Raw genomic sequence first — 14,420 nt, 5'->3', positions numbered from 1 at the left:
ATAAAAAGTGGATTAGAAGGAGGCTAGGCTGGAAACAAGACCAATTAGGCTGCTATTTTACTGCTGCAAGGGAGAGATAATAGTGGTTTGGACGATCTTGCTTGGCTTCAGGGATAATGATAACAAACATGAACGCGTGTATCGTACTTATTATGTGTCAAAGTACAAAGCACTTTTTAATATTAACTCCTCACAACAACACTGTGAGTTCGTTCAACCTTTGTTATTTTACAGATGAGGAAATTAAGGAGAGAATGTCATACAGTTTGCTAGCTGGGTGAGCTGGGATTAGAGCACCCACAGGCTGGCTTCAGAGTCCATGCTCTTGACCACTATGCCTTACTGCCCTATATACCTGCAGCCGTGCTTCTCTCCAAGCCTGTGTGCGTGCTCTTCCTCCTCTTGGGATGCCCTCTGCTCTCTTCTATCTGAATATTGCCCACCTGTCAAAATCCAGCTCATTCACACCTCTTCAGCCAAGAAGACTTCACTGATCACACCCGTCTGTCCTGCTTTGTCTGGATCCCTTATAGTCCACACCACGTGTTCTGTACATGATTCCTTAATCTTATCTTACAGGTATCCACTTAGAACCGACAGATCTGAGCTCTTCCAGCCTAGCTAAGTCGTGCAGGAAAGGGGCCGAAAAGGTGATGACTTGCCCAAGATCACAGCGCGAATTGGTAGTAGGGGCAGGACCAGAACCATTTCTTAGCCAGTGCTAGTTTCTCTATCCCTCTGTATCCGCGCTTTCTTCCCCGGTCACCTAGCAGTGACTTTCAAAGGGCAGTCCTAGATACACCTGCCTCAGAATCACGTGGAGTACGCCCTGAAAATACATACTGTCTAAGGCAGACCCCGGGAATATGCATTTTAACAAGTTCGTCAGGAAATCCTCATACGCTAAGAAGTTTGCGAGACCACGGTCCCACGGACCAGCGCAGCGCCGGTCTCGACAAAACCTCGTTCCTCGCATTGGCTTTAAATTCCCACTGCATTGTGGGAAGTGTAGTTCCGACTTCGTGTCCGCCCCCGGGAGCGCTTTACGGAAGGAGCCGAGCCTGTCCGGAAATGGCCGAGTATTCCCTGGCGGGCCCTTTCCTGCCCGGCTGCATTGTGGGAAAGGGCAGTTTCCGTTAGGTGCTGGAGGCTGAGGCGCGCGACCGGCCGCAGCCCCACGTGAAGCTCTACGCGAGCATCGCTCGGCGGGGCCGCTCCCCGCCAGCCGCGGAGCGTCCCGGAAGCAGCGGGGGACCGGAAGCGGCCCGCGGCGGCGCAGAAGCGAATCCCGGAGCCCGGTGCCAGGCGCCTCGGAGCGCAGCGACGGCGCCATGTCCCTGATCTGCTCGAGTGAGTGTCGGCTGCGGCCGATCGCGGGTCGCAGGGGGCCGGAGCGCGGAGCGGGAGGAGCTGCGGCCCGCTGCGGTGCCGGGGTCGGGGCGGAGGCGACAGCAGGGCTCCCGGGGGGCAGGGCGGCGGCTTGTCAGCGCGGGGGTCCTCCTCCTCCTCAGCGTGGGGTGCATTTGCGCAGCGCTTCACAGTTTACATAACGCCTCAAGTTTATTGTCGCAGACGTCACTGAGGCCAGCCACCTCGTTTACGCAGTGAACTGAGGCCTGGATGGAGGGAGCTTGGTGCAGGGAGACAGCTGTGGTGTAGGAATCGGGCTTGTGCAGGACCTCCCTTCCCGATTGGCTTTGTGATCTGGCGCAGGCTCTGGGCCTCAGTTTCCTCATCTGTAGAAAGAGGGCATTCATTTGCACGGGCTGACGCCGCAGGTCCCGCGCGGGTAGTCAGAGATTCTGCAGTTTGCGAAGGTCACACAGTGAGTTGGAGGCAGTGACAGGGCTGGAATCCAGGCCCCTGGCTCCCAGCCTCAGGCTGCACGGCCACCAAACACAGCGCACATTTATAAAGCCTTTTGGTCTACGCCCCGCTTCCAAGTCTGTGATCTCATTTTATTCTCACAAGAATTCTCCAGAACAGATGTGACGATCCGGGTTTTACAGATGAGGATGCAAGGCTCAAGGAGAGTGTCGCATGGGCGGTGGGGCTAGTTTCTCTGCCCCCTGAATCCATGCCTTTTTCATGCCTTGCGCAGCCTTTCCTTTTGGTATTTTAATGCGGCGCGCATCGGTTTTGCATTCTCATTGTTCCGTCAGGTTACGAGATCATCCCTTTCTCTGTTTGCTTCCAGCTCTCCAGCCGCCCCCCCCTCCTCCCCGCCCTGCTCTTCTCGGAACCCCTCCATTAATCCAAAAACAGGGAGGAAGGGAAATGAGGGCTAGAAAAAGGAATCTTTCATATTGAAGAAATTGCAGCTTGCAGAGTGTTTTCTCGCTGGTTGTCCCCTCTCAGTCTTGCGGAAGGTTCCCCCCCCACCCCCCACCCCCCACCCCCATTCCCAGCACCATCCTTCGTTTAGATGTTTACACGAGATGTTTACTGGGTGCCTGCTGGGCATCTGCATTGTACTGGAAGTCAGAGACCAGCCATAATCCCTATCCTCAAGGGGTGCATCGTCTACTGGGGCCGGCATGTAAATGATACCTCTGTTGGGGGTTGTGAGGATGAGTTAATCAACGGAAAGTGTTTACAGTCATGCGTGGCACCTGATAAACACCACGTAAATGTTTCTTCTTGTTATAACGCTTGTCACGTTGCTGTGTGATTTCTTTGTCTATTAATCCACCGAGGCTCTAGGTAGAGATTTGAGTGGCCGTCTGTATCTGTGTCATAGAGCATAATGGGTGCCGAAGCATCTTTGTTCCAAACGGAGATGGGTGGGGATTATCGACTGCTCTGTAGGTGCGTGACACATCGTAGTCGCGCAGAATCATTTGTTGACTGCCTGTCAGGAGAGCGATGGAGAAGCTAGTCATGTAGCCGTACAGATACGGGGGCGCTACAAAACTGGTTGTCACGTCCTGCTTTCTGTTCAGTGTGGGGACATGTTTTGTTGGGGCCAGTAGCCTGTGAGGCATCCCCTTGTCCCAAGGTCCCTTTCACCACCCCAAGCTCACTGCCTGCCTTTTCTCCACAGTCTCCAACGAAGTGCCCGAGCACCCATGCGTGTCCCCTGTCTCTAATCATGTTTATGAGCGGCGGCTCATTGAGAAGTATATTGCGGAGAATGGCACAGACCCCATCAACAACCAGCCCCTGTCCGAGGAGCAGCTCATCGACATCAAAGGTGCCCGGCGGCTGGCCTCTGTCCAGGGCTGTTGTAACTCCAAGCTTGACAGGGTGGGAGGTGGCGCCGGCCCCCAGAGAGGGAGATAGTGCTCTGTTCACGCAGGCTGAAGGGGAAGGTGGGGGACGGGGAGAGGAATTGTCCCCGCCTTACGGTTCTTCGCATCCGCTCTCCCTCTCTTGGCAGTTGCTCACCCCATCCGGCCCAAGCCTCCCTCCGCCACCAGCATCCCAGCCATCCTGAAAGCCTTGCAGGATGAGTGGGTGAGTCCCTGGAAGGGAACCGACGGCTCCCTACTTGAGGAGGGTGGACCACGGCACTAGGACTCGGGTGGGAAGGACGGAGCCTCGTGTTTTGTTTGGAGGGGCAGGACGATCATGGAGGAGGCGGTGGCCGGTTGTCGAAGTCACACAGGTCCGGGGTCCCGGTTTAGCTCCCTTGCTCACTTGCCACGTGTCCTTGGGCACCTCGCTCCGATGTGAGTGCTGGGTTTCCTGACCGTGACAAGAACTTGGGCCGATCTCTCCGGGTTTGGGGAGAATTAGAATAAGGTTAGAGTGTCACCCTCGTGACATCACGGACTTGTCTCATTTGTGGGTGTATCCGCAGCGCCAGGAGCAGCACCTGGTACTTAGTAGGTGCTCTGCAAGATGAAGGAATGAATACGTCTTGAGCAACCGTCTTGCACGGCACCCGACACAATGAGGGCAGTCCTAAATGTCGGCAGTGGCGTTATTACCCCGACACTGGGTGGGGGGCGGCCGCGTGGCACTGAGATTTGCCAGTAAATCAGTGGAGACGGGGGTGGGAGAGAGCCGGCTGCCACTCCTCTCGGCGCCCCGTGTTGGCGTGGGGCGGGAGCTCCGGAGCGGCTGCCAGCGCACGCACGGTCCCGGCCGTGGAAGGAGGAGGCCGTGTCCTCCTAACCTGGCCTCTCCTGCTGGGTGCTCCCTGACCCTCCCCACCCCTCACGGTGGCGTGTCCCTCCCCCCAGGATGCAGTCATGCTGCACAGCTTCACTCTGCGCCAGCAGCTGCAGACGACCCGCCAGGAGCTGTCCCACGCGCTCTACCAGCACGACGCCGCCTGCCGTGTCATTGCCCGTCTCACCAAGGAAGTTACTGCTGCCCGAGAAGGTGCAGCCTCCGCCCCGCCACTCCCCCCTCTGGGCCGGTCCTGCTTTGTAATCCCCCGTTTCTAACATGTTCTTCTCTCCCAGCTCTGGCTACCCTGAAACCCCAGGCCGGTCTCATCGTGCCCCAGGCCGTGCCGAGCTCGCAGCCGAGTGTCGCGGTGAGTGTCCATCCCTCCCCGCCCGTCAGCAGCCCCTGGTGTGTGGGGTCTCACGCCGCTCTCCTGCAGGAGTCTTTGGCGTTCTGTGCCCTCCTCACCTCTACCTCTCTTGTCTTCAGGGTGCAGGCGAGCCGATGGATTTGGGCGAGCTGGTGGGAATGACCCCCGAGATTATCCAGAAGGTGAGTTGCTGGAGGTCACTTGGTGGGGATGGGTCAGCTCTCGGTCCCCCCTGCCGTCCGCCTTGAGTGCGGTGTGACTAGAAACACCGCTCCGTGTGCGGCTCGGCAGAGTGGTGCTGAGCGCGGGCTCGGCCCTCACTGCCTGCGTTCGTGCTCTGAGGTCACCGCTGACAAGCCCAGGACCTTGGGCCGACTCAACCGACTCCATGTCCCGTTTCCCTTCCAGACCGAGAGTAAACGGTGTCTATTTTCTAGGCTCATGGAATTTACAAGATTGTAGTTACTGGTAGTGCAGCTTGGAGCTCTTACTGTTATCGGGGTTCTTTCAGGTCGTAGAACGCTTTGTTACACGTTTTCGAGGGAGACAGGACAGATGGAGAACCTGAGGCTCGGATTCAAAGGCAGGCTCCCAAGAGGCCGAGCGGGCCCGATTCCAGGGCCAGCGCCTCTGTCGTACTCACGGCCTCTCCTTTTGTCGGAGCTGCTCGTTTGTGTCTTGTCCGAGCACTTTCCCTGCTCAGCTTGCAACCTCCTGGTACACACGTGTGAACTGGGTCTGGGAGCCCTGTACTGCTGGCTCAGGTGCTCACTCAGCCATTTGTCCCCTCTGAGGCCTTGGGCAAGTGACCTCACTCCCCTGAGGCTCAGTGTCCTCCTGTGTGAAGTAAGGTCATCGCACCCCCTCATCAGGTTGGGGTGGGGGAGTAAGCGGAAATAATGCACGTGAGCCTTTAGCACAGAACTCGGCAGATCGCAGGTGTGGGTGCCACTTGTGAAGGCCTAGATGTGACCGGCGTGCGGCGTGCCGCTGGCCTGGCAGAGTGCTTGGTCTCACGTTGCGCCTGTTCCCCTCTCTTCCCCAGCTCCAAGACAAGGCCACCGTGCTGACCACGGAGCGTAAGAAGGTGAGTCCTCCGGAGCCAGGAGAGGGCTGGCCGGTGGAGGCGGCTGGCGCCTCAGGGGAAAGGGGGCTCGCCGAATCCTGCACTCACTGCTGCTTTTGTCGGGGGTGCTTTTCCTTTTTCTCAGAGAGGGAAGACTGTGCCTGAGGAGCTGGTGAAGCCGGAGGAGCTGAGCAAATACCGGCAGGTGGCATCCCACGTGGTGAGTGGCCAGGTCCCCGCTAACTGGGAGGCGCTGCAGCTGTTGCTGGGGTGGGCGGGCCAGCGTGGGGGGGCGGGGGGGCTGTAGAGCTGCCTGGGGGCCCCGGCCACTGCGTCCCAGGGCTTGTCTTCTTGCCCGGGGCTGGCTTTCCCAGTAGTGCGGCGAGGGACGTGCCGCCTCCAGGCAGAAGGCCAAGCGCAGCCGATAAGGAACAGAAGTCACTCTTGTTCCCCTGGGCCCGGGGTGGAAGTGGGGGCGTTGCGTGGCATCGTGGCCGGCCTCGGTTCGGCCGTGACTTGGTTTGGTGTCGCGCCCTCCGCTCAGGGCTTGCACAGTGCCAGCATTCCTGGGATCCTCGCCCTGGACCTCTGCCCTGCCGACACCAACAAGATCCTCACTGGTGAGAGCCGGTCTGGCCCCGCGGGCCGAGGCGGGGCGGGTGGCAGGATAGGGGCACGCTCCTGTCCTCTGCATGGGCCTGGGGTTGCAAAAGTACCGTCTTCAGCCGAGGGGTGCGGGTGGGCATGACTCACTGTTGGATCTCGTTTGGGTCCTTTCCAGGAGGGGCGGATAAAAATGTTGTCGTCTTCGACAAGAGTTCTGAGCAAATCCTGGCCACCCTCAAAGGCCATACCAAGAAAGTCACCAGTGTGGTGTTCCACCCTTCCCAGGTAAAGGGTCCTGCCAGTCACCCTGGGTCCCTCATTCCTGCGCCCTGGTTTCGGTGGTTTAGGGTTGCAGACCCAGTCACCCAGCGCCGTGCCGTGTCCTTGCGAAGTGAAGTGGGCCCGAGGAGGAGCACTGAGCCTCCAGAGTGGGCCCTTCAAGGCCTTTGTTTACAGCCGTGGGTCGCCCTGTCCTCCGTGCAGAAGCCCCTGAAGCAGTGGCCTTCAGCCCAGGGAAAGGGAGGGAATGAGAGCTGGAACAAGCAGACTCATAGGCACGTGGCGTGTTAGGAAAAGGAAGAAAGTCCTGTAGCGTTTGTAGTACAAACTATGGAAAACAAAGCTGAGCAAAATCTTAACGTATCTGGGAAGGACAGGTGCGTCCACATTCCCATGGTCCTGTGGGGTCGGGGGGACCTTGACATCAACCGTTGAACATGGTGCGGGCTAAAATTGATGGAGTTGCTGGTTTAGAGGGTACAGGCAGCCTTCAGACCAGATTAGTGACATTGTGGGATTGGAGTCTTTAGGTCTGGGACGGTTTGGGTCTAAGACTGTAGGATTGTGGCTGGGTCTGTGCTTCCCAATTAGCCTCTTCCCTGTCCCTTAAGGAAATTAGAAATAGGTGAATACTGTGGATTTTTCATAAAACTAAATGTTTTTAAAATGGGAGGCACTCCTTTCCTGCGGCCAGGTGTTGATAAGTTGTTTCTCTTAGGAAATCGTGTCGATGAAAGATGGTAGTTGTTTTTACCTTATAGTGTTTAATGTCGTAACCCAAATAATTGGTGCATGTACACGGTGGAAGTTCTCTCTCTGACCCAAATCCTTCTGAGGATTAACTTGCTCCTGAAATCCTGGAGTCTGTGACGCAGCAAAATAGGCCCTTGCAGACCCTCACACACCCTCTGCTGTTCAGAAGTACGCGGTTCCTGACCGTAGCCATTAGCTAGCTACATGTGTCTATTTGAACAGAGTGAAATAAACTAAAATAAAAAAAACTCAGTTCCTCAGTTGCACCGGTCACCTTTCTCTCTCTGGTACTAGAAACAGGGCGTGGGAGATTGCTCTCTGCTACAGTTACCCTTCTCACCACTAGACAGTGAAGCCTTCTCTTCTAGGCCAGTGCTGTTTGAGTTACCATTTTAAATGGCGTTTACCATTGGCTCTCACGCATCACCAGTTGGGTGGATGGTTCTGGGCAGGACAGGCCTGAAAGAGAAGCAGTTGTTGGGCTCATGGCCATCCCCACCCCCCTGTTGTAAGACTGTTGGGGTCGATCTCTTCTGCCTCTGATATTTTGCCTCTTGGTTTTCCTTTTAGGAGCTGGTGTTTTCTGCCTCCCCAGATGCTACTATCAGGATCTGGTCGGTCCCGAATGCCTCTTGTGTGCAGGTTGTTCGGGCCCATGAGAGCGCAGTGACGGGCCTCAGCCTCCATGCCACTGGGGACTATCTCCTGAGCTCCTCCGATGACCAGGTGCGGTCCCAGCCCATACCCTGCAGAGGCCTGCTGGTCTCCAAGCTTGAACATCCGGGGAGGAGGGAACACCTTCCTGTTGGGCACCCACTTTCTTACTGGCTCGCTGTCTCTATTTTTTCAGTACTGGGCCTTCTCTGACATCCAGACAGGGCGTGTGCTCACCAAGGTGACAGATGAGACCTCTGGCTGCTGTAAGTTGTCATAGAGGCGCTGGGCTCTGTCTGTCCTTTGGCTGCTTATCATTTATTTATGTGTTTTACTTAATCATTTGCTTCTTTGTTCTTAAGATTTATTTACCACCAGTGCCGGCCGGGTGCCAGGCGTTGTACCGGGCACGGTGAACAATGTGAAGAGAGGCCCCTTTTGCTGTGCCGGCCTCTCCCGTGGGCTCTGACCACAGCTCCCTGTCCCTCCCCCACAGCTCTCACCTGTGCACAGTTCCACCCTGATGGACTCATCTTCGGAACAGGCACCATGGACTCGCAGATCAAGATCTGGGACTTGAAGGTGGGACATGGCAGCCTCCATCTGAGGCCCAGGGTGTGCGCTCGTGACTATGCGGTGTGATAAGTGCCAGTGGCACCCGGCCCTTGGGTGTCCCAAGGGCAGAGACACGGTGGCTGTGCGTGCGTGTGTGTGTGTGCGCGCGCGCGCCTGTGTGTGATGTGATGGATGTGGCCCGGGGTCTTGGGCTGGGCCATCTACCTCTGCGATTCCTGTTAGTTGTCCTTCCCTAAAGGACGGTGGAGGATGGCTCAGAGGTAGGCATCTGGCGAGCTCCCCATTTTCTCCGGGTCGTGACCAGTGGGTGACGTTGTACCACTCGTCCTCCACCTGTAGGAGCGCACCAACGTGGCCAACTTCCCTGGCCACTCGGGCCCCATCACCAGCATTGCCTTCTCAGAGAATGGCTATTATCTGGCTACGGCGGCTGATGACTCCTCTGTGAAGCTCTGGGATCTGCGCAAACTTAAGAACTTTAAGACACTGCAGCTGGATAACAATTTTGAGGTGCGCCCCCTCCCTTCCCCAGCTCTGTCGGTTGCCTCTCCTCACTTGTTGATTCTTCAGTGAATCAGTCTAAACTGCTTCTGCGCATCCCTAATCGTCCCATAATTTCTGTTCTCGTGTGACCTCTCTCCTGGTTCTGGCAGGTGAAGTCACTGATCTTCGATCAGAGTGGTACCTACCTGGCCCTTGGGGGCACAGACGTCCAGATCTACATCTGTAAACAGTGGACAGAGATCCTTCATTTCACAGGTAGGGTCTGACTCTGGGATCCTGAGGTCTCCGAGTGTCCTGGCCCAGAAGGAAGAGGGTAAATACCACGAGGTTAGGAATTTCCAGGGAGTAGGCCTGAGTTTGCCTAGGCAGCTTTTAATCCCTTCCTGAGGCGATAAGTTTAGTGGCTAAGAAACTGCACTCAGGAGTCAGACTGCTGGGCTTTAAAGGCTGGCTCTACCCCTGCAAGCTGTGCGTCGTTGGACAAGTTACTTAGTCTCTCTGGGGAACGATAATAGGGCATACTCAGTGCGGTGAGTGTGTGAGGTTTAGCTGAGTTTTTATATATATATAGATATATATGTATGAAGTCACGTTTATGCACATAAACGTATAAACAGATGAAATAGCTGTGTACTCACACACGTACACACGTGCATAAATAATTAGAACCGTGTTTGGTACGGCTGTTTTGGATTTGCCATTGTTCAGCATTGTGTCTTTGTCTTCTGTGGGATTGGAGCAGTGACTAAGATCCGGGCTTTGCACTAATGGAATTTCCAGTCAGTTTAGGAGGGTAGATGTGGGATGAGTTCACAAATAATTACTTGATTGCAATTGGTTTCTGAAGTTCATTTATTTTGGGGGAGAGAGCGCTTGTGGGGGTGCAAGCGGGGGAGGGGCAGAGCGCGAGGAGAGAGGATCCTTCGCAGGCTCCACGCTTAGCACGGAGTCCGACACGGGGCTGGATCCCACCACTGTGAGATCATGACCTGATCCGAAGTCAGGAGTGGACACTTCAACCGACTGAGGCCACCCAGGCGCCCCTACTTAATTGCGATTGTAAATGTCAGAGAAGAAAAGCATAAAATGCTGAGACTGCGGATAGTAGGGCTACTAACCTCCTGATAGTTGCGTGGCCCTGGGCACGTGACGTCCTCTTTGAGAGCCGTAGCTTTTTCATTTTTTAAAATGGTCACATTGGCGCTGCTTTGCAGATGGTGCCAGCTGGTGACACAGAAATGGCTTGCGTGGTGACAGAGTGCCTGCTGCACACTTGGGTGCTGAGTGAATGGCAGCTGTTAGCTGTCTTTGTTGATGAAATTCTCATCCTCATTAGCACGTTGTGGGCAAGACCCAAGATGCTTCTCCCACCCCCGTGTTCTCCTGAGCCCGGCTCGGTGTGTGTGTTCCGGGGGTGGCCAGGCCTAACTGGAACCCTTCGTTGGGCTCCGGTGTTTCGGAGTTGAGCGGGGTGCAGCGGTGGGCCGGAAGCACAGCCTGGGCTCTGTAGTGGGGGCTCCAGGCGTTGTCCTAAGCCTTCAAGGAGTTTGCTCTGATGCTCCTGAACTACCCCAATCCAGCAAGGCACGTCACTCAGCCCCTTCTGCCCTTGCTACAGCCCTGCCCTGTGCCGGGGGCCCAGGCTTCCTAAGTCGGAACCCCCTGAGCTAGGACAAGCTAACGGACGGTTCCGATCATAACATAAGCAAGGAGTTGGAACTAAATATATGCTATAAATAAATACGAGTCAGCTGAGGACTGAGGTTTTAAAGCGAACTGAAAACTCAGCCCAATTTTTAAAAATAAGGTGGTGAGAAGTGGAAGAACAAGACCATGTCTGCTTGGTCTGTCGCGCCCTCTGCCGGCTCCCAGTCAGTTCTAGGACTCGAACTGCGCAGAATTGCAGTTGCCCCAAAAGCTCAGGCAAGGAGGAGTGACGTTCCTCTGTTCACTCACCCCACAACAAAAACCTGAGTTGTCGCTGTGTGCCAGGCGCCGAGTAAGGCCCTGGGGATGGATGTCATGCAGGCTGGACTAGCGCCCTGCTCTCGGCAGCGTGAGTCCACTGGGAAGTAGCGAGCACTGACCCAGGGAGGGCTGGACAGACTGGGAGTAGAGCATCAGGATCCGCACGCAGACCCGAGGGGGAGAAGCCTTCTCACCTTTGCCTCTCGTCTCTCTCCTCAGAGCATAGCGGCCTGACCACAGGGGTGGCCTTTGGGCACCACGCCAAGTTCATCGCTTCAACGGGCATGGACAGGAGCCTCAAGTTCTACAGCCTGTAGGCCCTGGCCCTTCTGATCTGGGAGCTGGGCCTCATCTCAGTAGAGGGGTAGAATTAGGGTGGGGGGTGGGGGGAGGAAGGGGAGAGACTAGCGGGGGAGGGGGGGGGAATCTCTGGGGCGGGACATTCACATCATTTCACTCTGGTCCGGGTGGTGACCTGAGAGTCACGGCGGCGGGGACCACCCTCATCCATGCAACCTCCAGGCCTGACAGGAAGGATCATGGGAGGTAGAACTGTCACTCTCTGAAGGCTCGGGTCGGAGCCCAGGGCCTCTCCCCTCATGGCGTTCATGGAGTGTTCCAGTTCCTGGGAGATGGGGAGAGGCTGAGCCAAGGGACGTGTGAAGGGATGGGCATGAGGGCTCTTGCAGGTTTTTGTAAGCAGTGATTTAGTTTCATTAAAAAAAGAAAACAATAAACCTAGCACCTTCCTGTGTGTGTCTATAAAAGGAGCCTTAAGCCGGGACGGTCAGGGGGAGGAAGCACGTTTGCCAGAAGGATTCTTTCATGCCCCTGCAGGCCTTGACCTTGGGTTTCAGAGGATCTCCTGTCACTGGCACCGCCACATCTTTTCTTTGTGGGACTGGCTTCCACAGCAGCCCAGAAGGGAGGGAGAAACAGCCTTTTCTTGCTGGTGAGGAACTGTGAGCATCCAGGAAGGACTCCCTCCACTGTGGGGGCTGTGAAACCTGTCCCAGGCTGGCTTAAATCAGACATTCCAAGCTCTGGCTTTTGAATGTTTGAAGTAGAGCTGATTCCAGGGGAGACCTCCAGAGCATAAATAAACATGGAAGATCAGATAGTGAAGGTGAAGGCTGCTGTAGGGGGTGAGAGTAGGATTCTTGCCTCTGAAGGTTGGGTGGCCTCTCTCGCATGATAAAGAAGCTTACAGTCTTCTTGCTTAGGACCTAAAAGCGGGGGAAGGGTGCTGCCGGGAGGCCAGGTTTCCCAGGGGGAGTGAACAAGGCCCGGGGAGGGGCAGGAGGGAGGCCAGGGTGTGTGACCCGGGGTGGCCCACAGAGGTCTTCTGGACCCTGGATGAGAGCCGTCCCGTGACCTGATGGGAGCCAGTAAGGGAATACGAGGTGAGAAAGGGGGTCCGTGGCTGTAGATGAGGGTATGTTCTGGGGCGGGGGGCCTGGGTCGAAGCACAGGGTCCATGTCGATGCCACCCAAGAGCTCCATGTGTGTTTTGCTGGGCCCCTGTTCCCTGTTCGAGAAAGTTGGGGCATGTTGTTTTCTCCTTTGGAGGGTCCCGATGCTTCTTGGCCAATAAAACCTTTGAAAACTGCAAGAAAAGAAACCCTTTAACTTTTTAACCCAGCTTGCTCATCTGACTTGGACAGCATATGTGTGTGTGTGTGTGTGTGTGTGTGTGTGTGTGTGTGTGTATGATTGTCCACGGAACCCCCCCTTTGGAGAATGCACCACAGCTGTAGTTCGCACACAGCGCAGCTGTGGGCATCTTCGAGCGCACAGCCTCTTGGGTTAGTTCTTACCGGAGACTCCCAGGAGGGGAGAGAGGAGGCGGCGCTCAGAACACCTAGAGGTTTTGCAACGTTAGCCAAAGTAACTCCAATCTTGGGTTTGAAGAGGGTGGGATTCTACCCCTTGTTAAGAAGCATCGAGCCCTTCTCCTGAGGCGGGACAGACCTCGAAAGGAGGAGGGGTAGAGCTGTGGTTTGCAGGTGTTAGAGCAGCAGTGTTGAAGGCGGGGATGGGTGGAAGGCAGGGGGCATCCTGGGCCTGAGCTTGACCACCGTGCTAGCCCAGCACTGCGCCATCTGTTGGTTTCTGGCCAGATATTAATATGCGGGGTTAGGTCGGCTTTGTTTCCAGGAAAACTGTTTCAGAGATGAAGACACAGGTTCTTGGAGGATCCCTGGGTTAGGAGGGGGACACTGGCCGTGCTCCGATGGTATGAAGCATGTGTTATGTCCGTGCTCGGGTGCAGTTCTCAGCAGGGTGGGGCTGGGAATACACCTCGAAGGATCTCTGAGGGACTGCAGTCCCCCCAGCCCCAGTCAGTTCCGGACCACTGCCCTAAAACCGGGCCTTAACCCCTGCTGTCCTGGCCTCGGGGAGCCTCGCGTTTGGGTTTTAAGTCCTGAGATGTTCCTTCCTGCCAGCCTGTCTACTTGTATCAAGTGAGTGCTGGACGCCGTACTTACTTTGTCTCATTTTATTCTTGAAGCAGCCTCGCCCTTAGCCACCCGCCATCTGAGCAGCTGCCCTGCATCCCCCTGCGGCTTCAGGCCTCTTCCTTTGGGGTCCAGGGGACGAGGTGAGAGCGCCGAATCCCAGCCCTGCCCTCACTAGGGTGCGACCCTTGGGCATATTGCTAACTTCTCTCTGATCCGGTTTCTTCATAAGCTGGGGATACTGTACTTATTAGGGATGTTGTAAGGCTTAAGTGAGTTAGGACGGACGAAAGATCGTCGGATGGGGGTGCACGGGATACGTACTGCGTATGTGGTGTCTGGTGCTGCCGCTTCAACTGTGACCACTCCTGCTCCTGTCCCTCCTCCTGCTGCTGTCCCTCCTCCTGCTTCTCCCCTCCTCCTGCTCCTCCTCCTGCTCCCTTCCTCCTCCTGCTTCTCCCCTCCTCCTGCTTCTCCCCTCCTCCTGCTCCTCCTCCTGCTCCCTTCCTCCTCCTGCTTCTCCCCTCCTCCTGCTTCTCCCCTCCTCCTGCTTCTCCCCTCCTCCTGCTCCCCTCCTCCTACAGCTTCTTCCATCCTCCTCCTGCTCCCCTCCCCCTCCTCCTGCTTCCCTCTCCCTCCTGCTCCCCTCCTCCTGCTCCCCTCCTCCTCCTCCGGCTACCTGTAGTGCTCCTACCCTCCTACCACCCCCACTGCTCCTGCCACCTGCGGCCACCATTTCTGCCACTGCCACCACTTTTGCTCCTGTCAGCACTCCTACCATTCCAGCTCCTGCGGCTGATACTCGTCCCACTTCTGCCGCCGCCGCCAGTTCTATCGCCGTTGCTTCTCCTGCCTTTGCTTCTGCCACCCCTGCCCCCACTCGTCGTCGTCCTCCTCCTAGTTTACTACTAGCTTAACGACCCCAATGGTGCAGGTGCATTCACACGCAGACTTCTTTTCGGTAAACACAGTGCGGTGCCCTACGCGTATTTTCTCTTACAATCTTCCGTGTACCGTTTTCCATGGCTGACTTCATTGTCAGAGGAAGGTATACAATACGTGGACGTGT

General features: G+C 56.2%; 1 protein-coding gene across 1 annotated transcript; it reads left to right on the top strand.

Annotated features, from left to right (window-relative positions):
• The first annotated feature begins 1,104 nt into the window (after window positions 1-1,104).
• Window positions 1,105-11,629, top strand: PRPF19 (pre-mRNA processing factor 19). Its single transcript, XM_047848551.1, has 16 exons — window positions 1,105-1,350; window positions 3,044-3,193; window positions 3,380-3,456; window positions 4,188-4,329; window positions 4,413-4,486; window positions 4,606-4,668; window positions 5,532-5,573; window positions 5,698-5,772; window positions 6,097-6,172; window positions 6,334-6,443; window positions 7,761-7,916; window positions 8,041-8,110; window positions 8,341-8,426; window positions 8,760-8,930; window positions 9,074-9,179; window positions 11,112-11,629. Exons 1-16 carry the CDS (start codon window positions 1,332-1,334, stop codon window positions 11,207-11,209), a joined length of 1,515 nt encoding a protein of 504 aa, XP_047704507.1. The 5' UTR covers window positions 1,105-1,331; the 3' UTR covers window positions 11,210-11,629.
• Window positions 11,630-14,420: the final 2,791 nt, after the last annotated feature.

The sequence above is a fragment of the Prionailurus viverrinus genome, unplaced genomic scaffold, assembly GCF_022837055.1.
Source record: "Prionailurus viverrinus isolate Anna unplaced genomic scaffold, UM_Priviv_1.0 scaffold_86, whole genome shotgun sequence".
NCBI lineage: Eukaryota > Metazoa > Chordata > Mammalia > Carnivora > Felidae > Prionailurus > Prionailurus viverrinus.
The sequence above is the reverse complement of the archived record's forward strand: the minus strand, read 5'-3'. Positions and strand labels throughout refer to the sequence as shown.

Bases quoted from the DNA above. Each gene is read 5' to 3' on its own strand.
- PRPF19 (XM_047848551.1), top strand. The intron at 5,574-5,697 runs GTGAGTCCTCCG...CCTTTTTCTCAG, and splicing joins TGACCACGGAGCGTAAGAAG to AGAGGGAAGACTGTGCCTGA. The intron at 5,773-6,096 runs GTGAGTGGCCAG...CCCTCCGCTCAG, and splicing joins GGCAGGTGGCATCCCACGTG to GGCTTGCACAGTGCCAGCAT.